Here is an 18,428-nt window from a genome sequence, read left to right as displayed (position 1 = left end):
AGCTTCCAGGACAAACAAAAACTGAAAGAATTTGCAAACACCAAACCAGCTCTACAGGAAATATTGAAAGGGGTCCTCTAAGCAAAGAGAGACCCTAAAAGTAGTAGATCAGAAAGAAACAGAGACAATATACAATAACAGTCACCTTACAGGCAATACAATGACACTAAATTCATATTTCTCAATACTTACCCTGAATGTTAATGGGCTAAATGCCCCAATCAAAAGACACAGGGTATCAGAATGGATAAAAAACAAAACCCATCTATATGTTGCCGACAAGAAACTCATCTTAAAACCGAAGACACCTCCAGGTTTAAAGTGAGGGGGTGGAAAAGAATTTACCATGCTAAGGGACATCAGAAGAAAGCAGGAGTGGCAATCCTTATAGCAGATCAATTAGATTTTAAGCCAAAGACTATAATAAGAGATGAGGAAGGACACTATATCATACTCAAAGGAACTGTCCAACAAGAAGATCTAACAATTTTAAATATCTATGCCCCTAACGTGGGAGCAGCCAACTATATAAACCAATTAATAACAAAATCAAAGAAACACATCGACAAGAATACAATAATAGTAGGGGATTTTAACACTCCCCTCACTGAAATGGACAGATCATCCAAGCAAAAGATCAACAAGGAAATCAAGGCCTTAAATGACACACTGGACCAGATGGACATCACAGATATATTCAGAACATTTCATCCCAAAGCAACAGAATACACATTCTTCTCTAGTGCACATGGAACATTCTCCAGAATAGATCACATTCTTGGTCCTAAATCAAGTCTCAACCGGTATCAAAAGATTGGGATCATTCCCTGCATATTTTCAGACCACAATGCTCTAAAGCTAGAACTCAATCACAAGAGGAAATTTGGAAAGAACCCAAATACATGGAGACTAAACAGCATCCTTCTAAAGAATGAATGGGTCAACCAGGAAATTAAAGAAGAATTGAAAAAAATTATGGAAACAAATGATAATTAAAACACAACGGTTCAGAATCTGTGGGACACAACAAAGGCAGTCCTGAGAGGAAAATATATAGCGGTACAAGCCTTTCTCAAGAAACAAGAAAGGTCTCAGGTACACAACCTAACCCTACACCTAAAGGAGCTGGAGAAAGAACAAGAAAGAAACCCTAAACCCAGCAGGAGAAGAGAAATCATAAAGATCAGAGCAGAAATCAATGAAATAGAAACCAAAAAAACAATAGAACAAATCAACGAAACTAGGAGCTGGTTCTTTGAAAGAATTAATAAGATTGATAAACCCCTGGCCAGACTTATCAAAAAGAAAAGAGAAAGGACCCAAATAAATAAAATCATGAATGAAAGAGGAGAGATCACAACAAACACCAAAGAAATACAGACAATTATAAGAACATACTATGAGCAACTCTACACCAACAAATTTGACAATCTGGAAGAAATGGATGCATTCCTAGAGACATATAAACTACCACAACTGAACCAGGAAGAAATGGAAAGCCTGAACAGACCCATAACCAGTAAGGAGATTGAAACAGTCATCAAAAATCTCCAAACAAACAAAAGCCCAGGGCCAGACGGCTTCCTGGGGGAATTCTACCAAACATTTAAAGAAGAACTAATTCCTATTCTCCTGAAACTGTTCCAAAAAATAGAAATAGAAGGAAAACTTCCAAACTCATTTTGTGAGGCCAGCATCACCTTGATCCCAAAACCAGACAAAGATCCCATCAAAAAAGAGAACTACAGACCAATATCCTTGATGAACACAGATGCAAAAATTCTCACCAAAATACTAGCCAATAGGATTCAACAGTACATTAAAAGGATTATTCACCACGACCGAGTGGGATTTATTCCAGGGCTGCAAGGTTGGTTCAACATCCGCAAATCAATCAATGTGATACAACACATTAATAAAAGAAAGAACAAGAACCATATGATACTCTCCATAGATGCTGAAAAAGCATTTGACAAAGTACAGCATCCCTTCCTGATCAAAACTCTTCAAAGTGTAGGGATAGATGGCATATACCTCAATATTATCAAAGCCATCTATGAAAAACCCACCACAAATATCATTCTCAATGGAGAAAAACTGAAAACTTTTCCGCTAAGGTCAGGAACACGGCAGGGATGTCCATTATCACCACTGCTATTCAACATAGTACTAGAAGTCCTAGCCTCAGCAATCAGACAACAAAAGGAAATTAAAGGCATCCAAATCAGCAAAGAAGAAGTCAAACTATCACTCTTCGCCGATGATATGATACTATATGTGGAAAATCCAAAAGACTCCACTCCAAAACTGCTAGAACTTGTACAGGAATTCAGTCAAGTGTCAGGATATAAAATCAATGCACAGAAATCAGTTGCATTTCTCTACAGCAACAACAAGACAGAAGAAAGAAATTAAGGAGTCCATCCCATTTACAATTGCACCCAAAACTATAAGATACCTAGGAATAAACCTAACCAAAGAGGCTAAGATTCTATACCCAGAAAACTATAAAGTACTCATGAAAGAAATTGAGGAAGACACAAAGAAATGGAAAAATATTCCATGCCCCTGGATTGGAAGAATAAATATTGTGAAAATGTCTATGCTACCTAAAGCAATCTACACATTTAATGCAATTCCTATCAAAGTACCATCCATTTTTTTCAAAGAAATGGAACAAATAATCCTAAAATTTATATGGAACCAGAAAAGACCTGGAATAGCCAAAGGAATATTGAAAAAGAAAGCCAAAGTTGGTGGCATCACAATTCCGGACTTCAAACTCTATTACAAAGCTGTCATCATCAAGACAGCATGGTACTGGCACAAAAACAGACACATAGATCAATGGAACAGAATAGAGAGCCCAGAAATGGACCCTCAACTCTATGGTCAACTCATCTTCGACAAAGCAGGAAAGAATGTCCAATGGAAAAAAGACAGCCTCTTCAATAAATGGTGTTGGGAAAATTGGACAGCCACATGCAGAAAAATGAAATTGGATCATTTCCTTACACCACACACGGAAATAGATTCAAAATGGATGAAGGGTGCCTCAGTGGGTTAAGCCGCTGCCTTCGGCTCGGGTCATGATCTCGGGGTCCTGGGATCGAGCCCCGCATCGGGCTCTCTGCTCAGCAGGGAGCCTGCTTCCTCCTCTCTCTCTGCCTGCCTCTCTGCCTGCTTGTGATCTCTGTCTGTCAAAATGGATGAAGGATCTCAATGTGAGAAAGGAATCCATCAAAATCCTTGAGGAGAACACAGGCAGCAACCTCTTCGACCTCAGCCGCAGCAATATCTTCCTAGGAACATCACCAAAGGCAAGGGAAGCAAGGGCAAAAATGAACTTTTGGGATTTTATCAAGATCAAAACTTTTGCACAGCAAAGGAAACAGTGAACAAAACCAAAAGACAACTGACAGAACGGGAGAAGATATTTGCAAACGACATATCAGATAAAGGGCTAGTGTCCAAAATCTATAAAGAACTTAGCAAACTCAACACCCAAAGAACAAATAATCCAATCAAGAAATGGGCAGAGGACATGAACAGACATTTCTGCAAAGAAGACATCCAGATGGCCAACAGACACATGAAAAAGTGCTACATATCACTCGGCATCAGGGAAATACAAATCAAAACCACCATGAGATATCACCTCACACCAGTCAGAATGGCTAAAATTAACAAGTCCGGAAATGACAGATGCTGGCGAGGATGCGGAGAAAGGGGAACCCTCCTACGCTGTTGGTGGGAATGCAAGCTGGTGCAACCACTCTGGAAAACAGCATGGAGGTTCCTCAAAATGTTGAAAATAGAACTACCCTATGACCCAGCAATTGCACTGCTGGGTATTTACCCTAAAGATACAAACGTGGTGATCCGAAGGGGCACGTGCACCCGAATGTTTATAGCAGCAATGTCTACAATAGCCAAACTATGGAAAGAACCTAGATGTCCATCAACAGACAAATGGATAAAGAAGATGTGGTATATATACACAATGGAATACTATGCAGCCATCAAAAGAAATGAAATCTTGCCATTTGCGACGACGTGGATGGAACTAGAGGGTATCATGCTTAGCGAAATAAGTCAATCGGAGAAAGACAACTATCATATGATCTCCCTGATATGAGGGAGAGGAGATGCAACATGGGGGTTAAGGGGGTAGGAGAAGAATAAATGTAACAAGATGGGATTGGGAGGGAGACAAACCATAAGTGACTCTTAATCTCACAAAACAAACTGAGGGTTGATGGGGGGAGGGGGGTTGGGAGAGGGGGGATGGGGTTATGGATATTGGGGAGGGTATGTGCTATGGTGAGTGCTGTGAAGTGTGTAAACCTGGCGATTCACAGACCTGTACCCCTGGGGATAAAAATATAGGTTTATAAAAAATAAAATTTTTAAAAAAAAAAAGTATGTTCAGTTCTGGAAATACAATATAGAAAAAAGAAAGGTAAGGTCCCAGGCTTCATGGAGCTTTCATTCAAGAAGTAGAAATAGATACTTCACAAGTAAAAAAAATTGATATAGTCAAACTTGCCGTTTCCAGTCAGTGAACGGGAGAAGAATGAGGCACAAACAAGTCAGCTGCAAGAGAAAGGGAGCAGGGGACAACGGTAGAAAATACTGTTGCCCCAAACAACTCCTCAGTCTTACTTTTATTAGTAACCAACAGAGCCGAAGCAGGCCAAACATTAGTCATATGCCTTGTAGATAAACAAGGAGGGCAAAATATGTCTATACAAGCAGTATAAAGTTTATAGTTGAACAAGCACATTCAAAGGACTTATCTAAGTAGCCACAGATGCTCTCCAGGGGGAGAGGGGAGATAACGGAAAAATGAAGCAGGCGGCATTCCACCCTGAGCAGGCTGGGCGTTCCCAGCTGCTCCGCTTCCATGAAGCAGGCATTCGCCCTGAGCGAGCCAGGCGTTCCCAGCTGCCCACCTTCAAGGTGGTATATCATCGTCTCCCCGAGAGGTTCTTAAGGCTATATCTAAATGTTCTTGGTAACTAGTAAAATTTCCCATGGGTTATATTTTAAGTAATACATTGTTCTGAGGGGCAGTTGCAAAACTCTAATAAGTACATGGACATTGTATTGGATACAACAGAAGAGAATGCCAGAGGTGAAGAAAGAAAAGAACTCTGGAAGAACTTTTCTCAAAGAGAAGGACTCTGTAGGAAAAGCTGGTTGGAGAACATCTTAGATTGAGGGAACAGTCCATACAAAATTTCAGCAGCCAGAGAGGATCAGAATTTGCCAATAGAGCTCCTGGGTTGCAAAGATCTATTTTGCTGACTCTTCTTTCTCTTCCATTTCACAACCTTGAAAATTTAACTTTTCTTAGGCTCAGAATCCCTATCTTCATTGCAGAATTCTTTTTTTTAATATTTTATTTATTTATTTGACAGACAGATCAGAAGTAGACCGAGAGGCAGGCAGAGAGAGAGGAAAGGAAGCAGGCTCCCTGCTGGGCAGAGAGCCTGATGTGGGGCTCGATCCCAAGACCCTGGGATCATGACCTGAGCCAAAGGCAGAGGCTTTAACCCACTGAGCCACCCAGGTGCCCCCATTGCAGAATTCTTAATGGTGTTATTTAAGTTAGACAAAATACCTAGCAGGGTCTCTAGCACGTAACAGGTGTTTAGTAAATGACCACTCCATCTGTACAAAAGTCAAGATGGTCAGGAGACTAAAGGCCATTTACCCAGTCAATATTCATAATCCTGTGTCTTGTGTTTAGACTTGGAATATGCCAAATGTCTCCCCTCCTGGGAGGAAAAACTCAGAACTTTGGGAAAAGTGCATGGTGAGGATTCCATCAGTTCTCTCTCCTAAGGGACCTACAGCCCTACATTTATTCTCAGCTACAGCACATTACTACCCTCAGGTACATGGCACCCAGCCATGGATTTGGTGGATGCTTTTCCACAGCCTAAGGGGCTCACACTTTTTTCATGCACCTGAAATGAACTTTGGGCACAACGGTAATTTCACCTGAAGGCTAGTTAACTTTTACTTCATCACAGCATAGCCCAGAGTCCTGGAGCCATGCTCCACCAGTGTTCTGTGATGACAAAAGTGTTCTATAACCTGTGCTATTCGATTTAGTAGCCACTAGCCACACAAGACTATAGAACACTTGAAATGTAGCTTGTTGGAGGCCTTAGGTTATGCATACTTCAGAGCATGGGAAATAAACACAAAGAAAATACCAAAGTTTGACTCCTAGATCTACTTGGTATTTCAAGCCCAAGATGGATGGGTGCTTCACAGTCATCCTATTCAAGAATAACCTTGAACAACAGTGGAGAGGAATAAATCCTCCCAATGGGTCCTCCTTCAGCCAGTGCATCCATTTTACATAAGAGTCTTGTGAGGTTTAAATACATGCATCTATACTAACAGGCAGTGGCAAATGGCTTGACTGCTGGTCAGAGGCCTGGAAGGAGAAGAACCAAAGACAAGGTGGTATAGGGTAGAGATAGGTGGATGGGCATATGGGCATAGATCAAGGTATCTTCATAGAGCAACAAACATCCATCAGAAAACATCTACCAGAAAAGAGTACTAGTCGAGTCAATACTCTATGAAGATCCTGCAATATTTAGCAGTTCTGAAACTGGCACCTCATCTTATACCACTACAGGCCAGAAAAACAGTGTTGCCAAGGGTTAAGACAGCTGCCAACTACCCCAGTAGACCTAAGGCCATATGAAAGTCCATGACATTGCTACTGTGTCTTCAAAGTTTGGGTCACAGAGAAGTCTATAGAAGGCCCAGCTAGAAACCACAGGGGTGATTAATTCTTTAGATATGAAAAATAAACTACAGCTTAATATACAGCTGCTATGTTAACCAAAAAAAGCATGACCAGCAGAAAGAGCATTTCACAAAGTTCAACATTCAAATCATGATAAAAACCCTCAAGAAAGTTGGTTTGGGGGGAATATACCACTTCATAATACAGCCCATATATGAAGAACACAGAGCTAATATCTTATCCCATGACCAAAATACAGCTTTTCTTCTGAGATCAGGAACAAGTCAAGGATGTCCACTCTTACCACTTATTCCACACTGTACTCTCCCCAACAAGGATCAGTTTGGTAGGTAGGAAAATGGGAGACTCTCCCCTTCCTAGGCCATGAGTTTAGCAACTTGTATTTTCTTCAAGACGAGAGGGAGCTAAGTTTATGCCGTTTACACAGTCATTCTGCATATACTCTCCAAATACTGGGTTTGTTCTTTGGTTTCTAGTCCTCCGTCCTCCTTTGACCCTGTAAATTCAGACAATGAAGTAATTTGCCTAGTTCAAGCACCATAATGGGAAGGAGACTTCCTAACTTATCTTGGTCAAGAGGCTTCATCCAACAGAAACCTCCACAATAGGGACACACTGCCCTTGAAGTAGTTCAGTATCTCCATGGTAGAAAAAGATAGGGATCCCACAGCATCTGTCTCAGGTAAAGGTATGGGAAGTGATGGAATTGGGACTGAGTGATAAATATTGCCTGGGACAAATGAGCAAACTATTGGTGGAGGCAAGTAGGAGTATTCTGGGAGACTGTGGAATAACTTTAACTAAGACATACCCCCAAAGCATGTACACATGATTATATAATTCTGGATGAAGGACGGCACTGACCCATCATTATTTAGAAAACAGGATATCCTGTATTTGTCCCCAGAAATTATCATGAAATACACATGGAGACCCTTCAGGCTGAGCAATGTCTGAATACAAAACCCTAGGAGAAAATGGAGTTCTCAGGAAGAGATTCTTGACATATCTGTAGGCTTAAATGAGGAAGTAGGAAAGGGAACTCTTGGGTCTAGGATTCCACAAAAATGCAGAGGACTGGACTTAACAGGACTGTTATGATCCACTGTCATCTAAAACCCAAGCCAGGAAAAGACTGAAAAGAGGCCACTTGAGACAAAAAGTCTCAAGGATTAGAACAGCTAGCAGCCAAGGAAAATACACAAGAGGAATAATGTGCTTCTAGGAGGACGAAGTAGATATGAAGTCAGGAGTTTGAAAGACAAAGGGAGAGGTGACCCACAGGAATAGGAGGACTATCCCTCAGTAAAAGCCATTCCCTTAGAGCCAATTGGAATGGCTCTCCAATTCCAGCAAGACAAAATGCATCACAACCTAAATGAACACCAGAATGTTTCCCAGGTGTCAATTAACCTAATTGAGAGGAAGGGTAGAAAGAATAACGTATGTTTGACTAACAGCTTGAGGATCCTGAAGAAAGGCTTTTAAAAGATGGATCTCAGACAAAGCAAATGTCCTATAAAATGCTCTAAACATTCTGAGTCCTTTCTCAAAGAGGACTTGGATGGCTTGGAGACAGAAAGTAGCTATAGAGTAAGCATACTGAAGGCATCAGGAGGACAGTGGACTACAGACAGAGCTTCCTGCCGACATGGGATATTTTGAATTAAAATAAGAAAGATAAAAGCCAGTGACCCTATTAAGGATGGGTGAGGTTAGCTTTAAGAAGAAATTATGCCAAAGTTAGACTCAAAGCTTGAGCCAATTGAAGAAGGTCCTCCCTGCAGCCTTCATTATAAAAGACAGTAAATCCAAGAGTTAGAAATACCCTTCCTAATAAAAGAGGTTTAATTTTCTTATCCCAACCCACAGAGTTCTTTCAGAGCTCTTGCCAGTCCCAAGTTTACCAGCAACACCACAACAGCAAAGTAAAGGAAGCCTGGATAGGAAAAGGAGCTCCACCTGGACTAAGAGGTAGGTTCTGGTATTTGATCAGCTCAAAGCGCTTCTCTCAACTTAGTACCAAGTTTCACTCTTCTGTTAGTGAAAAGAAAGAAAGTGCTGTTTACCTCCTAAGTCTCAACTAAATTTTGTGATTTAGTGAGATAAAGGGAAAGGAACTAAGTCTAGGTGTCTCGTTCATCTTGCTTGTCTTTCCCACAGCCAGGAAGGAAGCAGGAAATTCCCAGTCTCTTAAAGGCAGATAGAGAAAAGCAGAGAGAAAGGCACCGACAGAAAAGAGAAACTAACTGATAGATCCAGCCACCCACAGTCAATCCTCCCTTTAGTCAGCAGCACAAACACCCTAGTGGATTGTGGAAGTCTCACTTAAATATAAGGTGAAAGGACATAACTGGTCAGAGTTGGAAGCTGGACATGATTGGTCAGGCTGGAGCCAATGAGCTTCCTGGGTCTTTTTAACCATAAGTAAAGCGGCATCCCAGGACAGGTGCTGGGTTTTTTTTTAATTGTGAAACCCACTGAGTGTGTACACCTGAATGATAATTAACTCTCCAGCATTTATTATCAGGATTCACGTGGCAGGGGAGGAATGTTGCAACTGTCAGAAAGAGGCTAGAATCTGAAATTTGATAGTAAAGAAAATAAACTCAATACACAGTACACCAAGAAATGATTATTTTCTAATTACTACAGAAGAGCCAAATCATGTCACTTTCTGTGTGAAGAGAGACCACTGCCAACATCCTCCTTTTTAGGGTCTCTCCTGCTTCCTTCAGAGACATATGTGGACAAAACAAGAATGTGTAAGTAGTGGCCATCCAGTCACTTCGTGGTCTCAAGCAGATGGCTGCTGTTGACATGAAAACCCACTTTTCATGTCTGAGAATGTCTCTCATCAATACATCCACGTTCTCAGCACTGAGCTTAGGAAAATTGGGGAAATCTCTAAGGAGGGCAGCAGGAGTACAATTATTATCTGTGTCTTGACAAAACCACCTTAGTAAAGGAGGGCTTATACTGGCAGGAAACTATTCATAAGTTTATGAATCTTCTCTCCAGCAGCTGTACCGGCAGCATCAGCTTAGACGTGTTAGAAATCTTAGTCTTCTCAATCAGGAACTCTTGTGATAGATGTCAGCATGTGCAGTTGAACAAACCCTCCATGTGGTTGCAATGTACACTAGAGTTGGACAGCCACTGCTCTGTACCAATTCAGTCAGGATCTGGGGGCTGTTATGCTTTTCTAAACATCAAGTGACTTTTGTAAAGCTCTCTGGGTGATTTCTCTGTGGATTCAAGGTTGCCAACCACTGCCTTCATTATGCATAGACTCAGTGACCATCTCTGTGCAAATGGAAAGTGATTACCGAATCTCTAATTCTTGTCTAGACCTCCCTCATCTCCCTCAGGCCAATATATCCAACTGACTTACAGAGAATTAATTACATGTAGGGCTAGGTGCTAAGTGCTTTACAGTTTACCATTTCATTTCATCCCTGTGATGTAGCTATTTTCATATTCCTTTTATAGTTGAACTGAAGCTTTTAGATATAAATAAAAAACCCACTCAAAATTAAACATTTAATAAGTGGCCAAGCCCAGATTCAGCAACAAGACTTGCTTGATGAGCACTGTATTATTTTTCATGCTACTTCCCAGCAATTCATCACAAAAAAGAATTAGCAAACCAGAAATGTGACAGAACTGAGTGACAGAAAAGATTCAGAATAACTTAGAGCCATCTGGAAATTAAGGAGGAGCCAGTATTCACACAGAGTATAGAAAATCCTGAAAGGAGACTGTTACAGAACATAAGCACAATTCTAGGTTTGAGGGACCAAAGACATTGAGACATTTATTTGTGTAAAGAAAAGTGCTTCTCCTCTATGGACCACCTCTATCTCCAGTTTTACAATAAAGGTTTCAAATTATATTCATCCTAAAGTTTACTTACTAGGTGTAATGAATAAAACCTGTGGCCATTTTTTATATTCAGATGGAAATGCTAGAAGTAATATGTCCTGCTGTCTCAAAGGCATAAATATATATCCTGTCCATGCTAAATGTTATTGGTTCATTATTTTTGTGTTATCAAAGCAAATACTCAACCATTCTCTTACACCATACACAAAGATAAACTCAAAATGGATAAAAGACCTCAACATGAGACAGGAATCCATCAGAATCCTAGAGGAGAACATAGGCAGTAATCTCTTTGATATCAGCCACAGCAACTTCTTTCAAGATATGTCTCCAAAGGCAAAGGAAACAAAAGCGAAGATGAACTTTTGGGACTTCATCAAGATCAAAAGCTTCTGCACAGCAAAGGAAACAGTCAACAAAACAAAGAGGCAACCCAGAGAATGGGAGAAGATATTTGCAAATGACAGAAATTGAAGGTGGATATCCAGGATCTATAAAGAACTCCTCAAACTCAACACACACAAAACAGATAATCATATCCAAAAAAATGGGCAGAAGATATGAACAGACACTTCTCCAATGAAGACATACAAATGGCTATCAGACACATGAAAAAATGTTCATCATCACTAGCCATCAGGGAGATTCAAATTAAAACCACATTGAGATATCACCTTATACCAGTTAGAATGGCCAAAATTAGCAAGACAGGAAACAACGTGTGTTGGAGGGGATGTGGAGAAAGGGGAACCCTCATCCACTGTTGGTGGGAATGCAAGTTGGTGCAGCCTCTTTGGAGAACAGTGTGGAGATTCCTCAAGAAATTAAAAATAGAACTTCCCTATGACCCTGCCATTGCACTACTGGGTATTTACCCCAAAGATACAGATGGAGTGAAAAGAAGGGCCATCTGTACCCCAATGTTTATAGCAGCAATGGCCACGGTTGCCAACCTGTGGAAAGAACCAAGATGCCCTTCAACGGACGAATGGATAAGGAAGATGTGGTCCATATACACTATGGAGTATTATGCCTCCATCAGAAAGGATGAATACCCAACTTTTGTAGCAACATGGATGGGACTGGAAGAGATTATGCTGAGTGAAATAAGTCAAGCAGAGAGAGTCAATTATCATATGGTTTCACTTATTTGTGGAGCATAACAAATAGCATGGAGGACATGGGAGTTAGGAGAAGGCAGTTGGGGGAAATTGGAAGGGGAGGTGAACAATGAGAGACTATGGACTCTGAAAAACAATCTGAAGGGTTTGAAGAGGTGGGAGGGGTGGGAAGTTGGGGGAACCAGGTGGTGGGTATTAGAGAGGGAACGGATTGCATGGAGCACTGGGTGTGGTACAAAAACAATGAATACTGTTATGCTGAAAATAAATTTTTAAAAAATGATTATAAAAAATATATCAATAAACATATAATTATAAGTAAATATTTATATATTATAGTAACTATAAATATAAATAAAAACATAAATATGTAATAAACAGCAAAAAATTATATAATAAAAAAAGCAAATACTAACAGTCTTTTAAAATGTTTGCTTTGGTTATGACATAGTAAGACACAGCATGATAATATCTCTATTGTTACAACCAGAGAAAGACAATTAATTAGCAAAAAACACATATAAAGCCATCAGAGAGCCAGGAAAGCAACAAAGACTAGATAAACAAAAATTCAAGGGACAAGAGAACTTTCAAAATCAAGCTGACAGGGATTCCCAGGTGGCTCAGTTGGTTAAGCATCTGCCTTTGGCTCATGTCATGATCCTGGGGTCCTGGGATCAAGCCCCGCATCAGGCTCCCTGCTCAGCAGAGGGCCTGCTTCTCCCTCTCCCACTACCCCTGCTTGTATTCCCTCTCTCACTGTGTCTCTGTCAAATAAATAAATAAAAATCTTTGGGGAAAAAAAGGCAAGCTGACAATTATCAACCACCTTTTCCCCCGGAACTATTTGCAAACTCTGGGCATGGGCTAAAGGTCAATCGTGGTCCAGAAGGAGGGCTTCTCCCTGGGATAAGCAAAACCCACTGAGCTTTTCAGTAGCCATATAGAACTGCAGTCAACATTTTCAACTTCGGAGTTTTCAAACACACAGCTATTTTTTCCTATGAAACATTTGCTGAGTACTGTGGCTACACTAGATGCTGGGGAACCAGGCCAAAAGAATCTAAAAGGCCATGTTAGGGGCATTGGGTGGCTCAGTCAGTTAGGCATCTGCCCTCAACTCAGGTCACGTTCTTGGGGTCCTGGGATCATCAGGATCCCTGCTCAGTGGGGAATTCTGCCTCTCCCTCTGCCCTTCTATCCCTCCCTCCCCACTTGTGCTATCTGCTCTCTCTCTCTTGTGCTCTCTCTCTCCCAAGTAAGTAAAATCCTTAAAGAATAAGAATAAATCAAAAAAAAAAAGAATAAGAATAAATCATGCTGAGTGAAATAAGTCAAGCAGAGAGAGTCAATTATCATATGGTTTCACTTATTTCTGGAGCATAACAAATAACATGGAGGACATAGGGAGATGGAGAGGAGCAGGGAGTTGAGGGAAATTGGAGGGGGAGATGAACCATGAGAGACTATGGACTCTGAAAAACAATCTGAGGGTTTTGAAGGAGGGGGTGGGAAGTTGGGTGAGCCAGGTGGTGGGTATTATGGAGGGCAAGTATTGAATGGAGCACTGGGTGTGGTGCATAAACAATGAATTCTGTTGCGTTGAAAAGAAATTTAAAAAAATAAGAATAAAAATAAATGAAAGGTTGTATTAACAAATCAAAACCACAATGATACCACCTCACACTGGTCAGAATGGCTAAAATTAACAACTCAGGAATAACATATGTTGGTGAGGATGTGGAGAAAGGGGAAACCTCCTACACTGTTGGTGGGAATGCAAGCTGGTGCAGCCACTGTGGAAAACAGTATGGAGGTTCCTCAAAAAGTTGAAAGTAAAGCTACCCTATGATCTAGCAATTGTTCTACTAGATATTTATCCAAAGGATATGAACAGTGATTCAAAGGGGCACATGCACCCCAATATTTATAGCAGCAATGTCAATAACAGATAAACTATGGAAAAAGCCCAAATGTCCATTAACAGATGAATGGATAAAGAAAATGTGGTATATATATACAACAGAATATTACTCAGGCATCAAAAAGAATGAAGTCTTGGGCGCCTGGGTGGCTCAGTTGGTTAAGCAACTGCCTTTGGCTCAGGTCATGATCCTGGAGTCCTGGGATCGAGTCCCGCATCAGGCTCCCTGCTTGGCAGGAAGTCTGCTTCTCCCTCTGACCCTCCCTCTTCTCATACTTTCTCTCTCTCTCAAATAAATAAATAAAATCTTAAAAAAAAAAAAAGAATGAAGTCTTGCCATTTGCAACAACATGGATGGAACTAGAAGGTATTATGCTAAGTGAAATAAGTCAGTCAGAGAAAGGCAGTTATCATATGATCTCACTCGTATCTGGAACTTAAGAAACAAAACAGATTAACATAGGGAAAAGAAAGGTAAAAAAAGATGAAATCAGAGAGGGAGACACCATAAAAGACTCTTAACTATAGGAAACAAACCGAGGCTTACTGGAGGGGACCTGGGGGTCAGGGGTGGTGCGGGGATGGAGTAACTGGGTGATGGGCATTAAGGAAGGTACTTGATGGAATGAGCACTGGTGTTGTATGCAACTGATGAGTCACTAAATTCTACCTCTGAAACTAATAATACTCTATATGTTAAGTAAATTAAATTTCAAAAAGGGCTGTATTAAATCTTTTAACATTCCTAAGAGTGACCCCTAAGAGATCTAGCAGAGTGAGGGGGCTTGACTAAACCATATCTTAACCTCTCATTTCTGTCATTTTGCAAATTTTGAGACTGCATGGGAGGCAGTCTAAAGATTTAAGCCAAAAGATCTTTGAAGGAAAGAACTGACTCTTTAAGTTTTTAAGACTGAAGAGAAGAAGGCCTTCTAGGATCTGAACTAAAACCTCTCAAGAGTTAAGTCCTAGGAATAAGAGCCCAGGAGACAAGTATGACTAACACTGAAATCTGACCTTGACACAAATCCAGTCCTCCCTGAGTGAGGTGATCAGCTCCTGGCCTCATCCTAACACCAGGGAGAGAGAAAATCTTTCTGAAGGAAGATGCCATTATCTGCAGCCTCTATAGGGTTTTTACTGGAACATCAAGCATAAAATTAAAAAGTACTACACATAGAAAGAAGAAAAACTTTATGATCGGTGAACAAGGAAAAAAACTGAAAAAAAAAAAAACCAGACTGACAGATGACCTGGTAATCAGACAAGTTTAGCAGACAAAGATTATAGAACTTTAATGAATATTCTCTTCAGGAGAGCAAAATATGATGAAGTTACTCGAGAGTATGAAGAATTCATCCATAGAATTAGAATCTGGAAAAAATTTAAATGGATATTACTAAACTGAAACACATGATTATCTGATAAGCATTTAGTTGCTAAATTAAACAGTAGATTTGGAAGAGCAGAACAGATTTAGTGAACTGGAAGATAGATGGATACAAACAACAGAAACTGAAGTAGGAGGAAGGAATGATAATGGCAAAAATAATAATAAATGAGCATAAGACACATGGTGGACACACTGGAAGTATCTAATATAAATATATGGAGAGAAAAGAGAGAAAATGGGGCAGCAACAATGTTCAAGGAGATAATGGATGGAAACATTCCAGAACTGATGAAAGGTATAAACTCACATATTCAAGAAACTTGCATGCAAAGCAAACTTCGCATGAACACATGGTAATAAATGTTCTGAAAAAACAAAAAGACAAAAGAAAATCATAACTGTAGCCAGAGATAAAAGCACAATACACTCAAAGGAGCAACAATAAAATTTTCAGGTGAATTCTCAATATAAAAGGAGAAAGATGGCAATAGAAAGAAGTTTTTAATGTTCTGAAAAAAAATCTTTGCCAACTAAAATTCTATACTGATAAATTATCCTTTTAATAATGAAGATAAGGAACACCTGGCTGGCTCAGACAGAAGAGCATCTGACTCTTGATCGTGGGGTCATGAGTTTGAGCCCCACATTGGGTAAAGTGATTACTTAAAATAAATAAATAAAATTTTAAAATGAAGACAAAACTAAAATATCTTCAGATAAGCACTTAAAATAATTCATCTCTTGCATTCCTATACAAAAGGGAATATTAATCAACAGTGTTTTTGATAATACCTCTTTTCATGTTACAAAAATCACCTGTATCAAATGAATTGTACATATTCACCATGCATATGGTTTCAGCATATATTGATGCATACATGCAAATGAAAATAAATTTTTTCTGCTTTTTATTTAAATTTAATTGGCTAACATGTAGTATATCATTAGGTTCAGATGTAGTGTTCAATAATTCATCAGTTCTCTATAGGAAAATATATTTTAATAAATAATATTTAACTTTCTGATCTGGAATACACTCTTCTCTCCTACAAACATACTTAGAGTGTGATTCCATCACCAAAGATATAGACCCACCAGGGTCCATTTATTTCTCTCTGCGCTATTGTATTGCACAAAATACATGCTTATCATGAATTTAGGCAGTGTTACTCTTAAGAAAACATTTCTTATACTTCACCATAATTTTTGGATAATAATTGCTTAATATACTATTTTATATATAGTATACGTTAGCTAAGCAGTGAACTATTGTTAAAGATTTATTTCCAAACAATGAATATGAATAAAAATGTTATGAACATAATAAGTAATAAATTGATACTCCTTTTGATTTCTAGGAAAGAGAAGAATATTCACATTTTCATATAACTTATGCTTAAATTAAAAGCTACAGATGGGGTACCTAGGTGGCTCAGTGGGTCAAGCCTCTGCCTTCAGCTCAGGTCATGGTCTCAGGGTCCTGGGATCAAGTTCTGCATCAGGCTCTCTGCTCAGCCCGGAGCCTAATTCCCCCCTCTCTGCCTGCCTCTCTGCCTACCTGTGATCTCTCTCTGTCAAATAAACAAATAAAATCTTTTTTTTTAATAAAATAAAAGCTACAGGTGATATTTTGTAATAATTTGTGTGAGAAGCAAAATTTTTAATATGCTGAAGACACTGGAAAGGATAGCAAAAGAAATGTTCATATGAGTAATAAAATATGTACAACTACTCAAAGGTGAAAACATATCAGAAAGGGATATTTCAGCAAAGATCCAGGAAGAGCTACTGTCTATAGTTTATATTGGTCAGTGTATGGTTATAGAGGTATAAGTGACAAAGAGGTAAACTGATCTAGTTCTCCACTCTATCAATAAAATCTAAGCACCAAAAGTCTCTGACATCTAATGACTGATTAGAGGTTTCAGAAGAAACGTGAACCAAAATTGTTATAATGCCATTATCCTGGTGCCACCAATACCTGGGGTCCTTTAGTTTCTCAGCTGTACATTTCCACATCCTGATGCTAAAGTCCAACTGGTGCATGGAGAGAATTACTGAGAACGGTGCAATATTAGTTTCCATCATCACATTCATTTCTGCATTGTAAACAAAACATGAGCCACCTGGTCCCTGATCTGTTTGGTTCTGATTCCGTAAATGATGGGATTCATCATAGGTGGAGCCAGATTATAGGCATTGGCCAGGAGGACATGGACATAGGGTGAGATGTGATGTCCAAATCGCTGAGTGAGGACAGAGAAGATGCCAGGTGCATAAAAGAGGACGATGACACAGACATGGGAACCACAAGTATTGAGAGCTTTGTGGCGTGCAGCTTGGGATGGGATGCGGAAAACAGCACGGAGAATCAGCACATATGAAATAAAAATTAGCACAATATCTAAGACCACTGTTGACACTAGGACAACAATCCCATACCAGATGTTCACTCGAATGTCATTACAGGAAACATGGGCCAAGACAATGTGTTTACAAGTTGTGTTTTGGGAGGATGTTATTTTTGCAGAAAGTCAATCTTTTCAGAAGAAATATTATGGGGAAAACAATACAGTAACTTCTCAGACAGAGGGTCACACCAATTTTCCCAATCAGAGCAGGTGTAAGTATAGTGGTGTATCTCAGGGGGTAGCATATGGCAATGTAGCAGTCAAATGCCATCACCACCAAGATCCCTGACTCAGAAACAAAAGTGGAAGAGAGAAAGAATACCTGAGTGATACAGCGATCCAGGGAGATCTCCCCAGCATGGAACCAGAAGATGGCAAAGGCCTGAGGTACAGTGCACGTGGAAAGGACAAGATCTGCTCCAGCCAGCATGCAGAGGAAGAGGTACATGGGTTCCTGGAGGCTGCGCCTTGTGAGGATAATGCAGATGAGCAGGCTGTTCCCAAGCAGGGCGATGACATAGGAAATGAAGAAGGGGATGGAAATCCACATGTGCTGGTCCTCTAGCCCCGGGACGCCCAGTAAGCGGAAGACCATGTGGCTAACACCAGTGTGGTTTAAGGCAGCCATGTCTGACAAGACCACTGGCACTCCACCATCTGTGTGCAGAAACAGAAGAAAATACAGATTACACTCAAAGATTTTTTTTTTACATCGTCATCACTTTTAGCACTTTCTTAATCCATTCGATTCAGAGGATGGCAGCAAATATGTTATATAGAAGAATGAAAAAGACAGTTTGTCCTCTAAATGAGCTCTTAATCACAAAAACAAGAGAGAGATTTATACAACTAAAGAAAGTGAAGTTAATGTCTTATTTGCAAAAAATAAAACTAATGC

The 18,428-nt window shown here is 39.9% G+C and overlaps 1 protein-coding gene across 1 annotated transcript; it reads right to left on the bottom strand.

Annotated features, from left to right (window-relative positions):
* Window positions 1-17,212: 17,212 nt before the first annotated feature.
* Window positions 17,213-18,158, bottom strand: LOC125080168 (olfactory receptor 52B4-like). Its single transcript, XM_047694025.1, is given in 2 exon segments — window positions 17,213-17,626; window positions 17,628-18,158. Coding segments are annotated over 2 exon segments (945 nt in total).
* Window positions 18,159-18,428: the final 270 nt, after the last annotated feature.

Source organism: Lutra lutra, chromosome 10, assembly GCF_902655055.1.
Source record: "Lutra lutra chromosome 10, mLutLut1.2, whole genome shotgun sequence".
NCBI classification, from domain to species: domain Eukaryota; kingdom Metazoa; phylum Chordata; class Mammalia; order Carnivora; family Mustelidae; genus Lutra; species Lutra lutra.
This window is presented reverse-complemented; position numbering and strand designations above follow the sequence as displayed.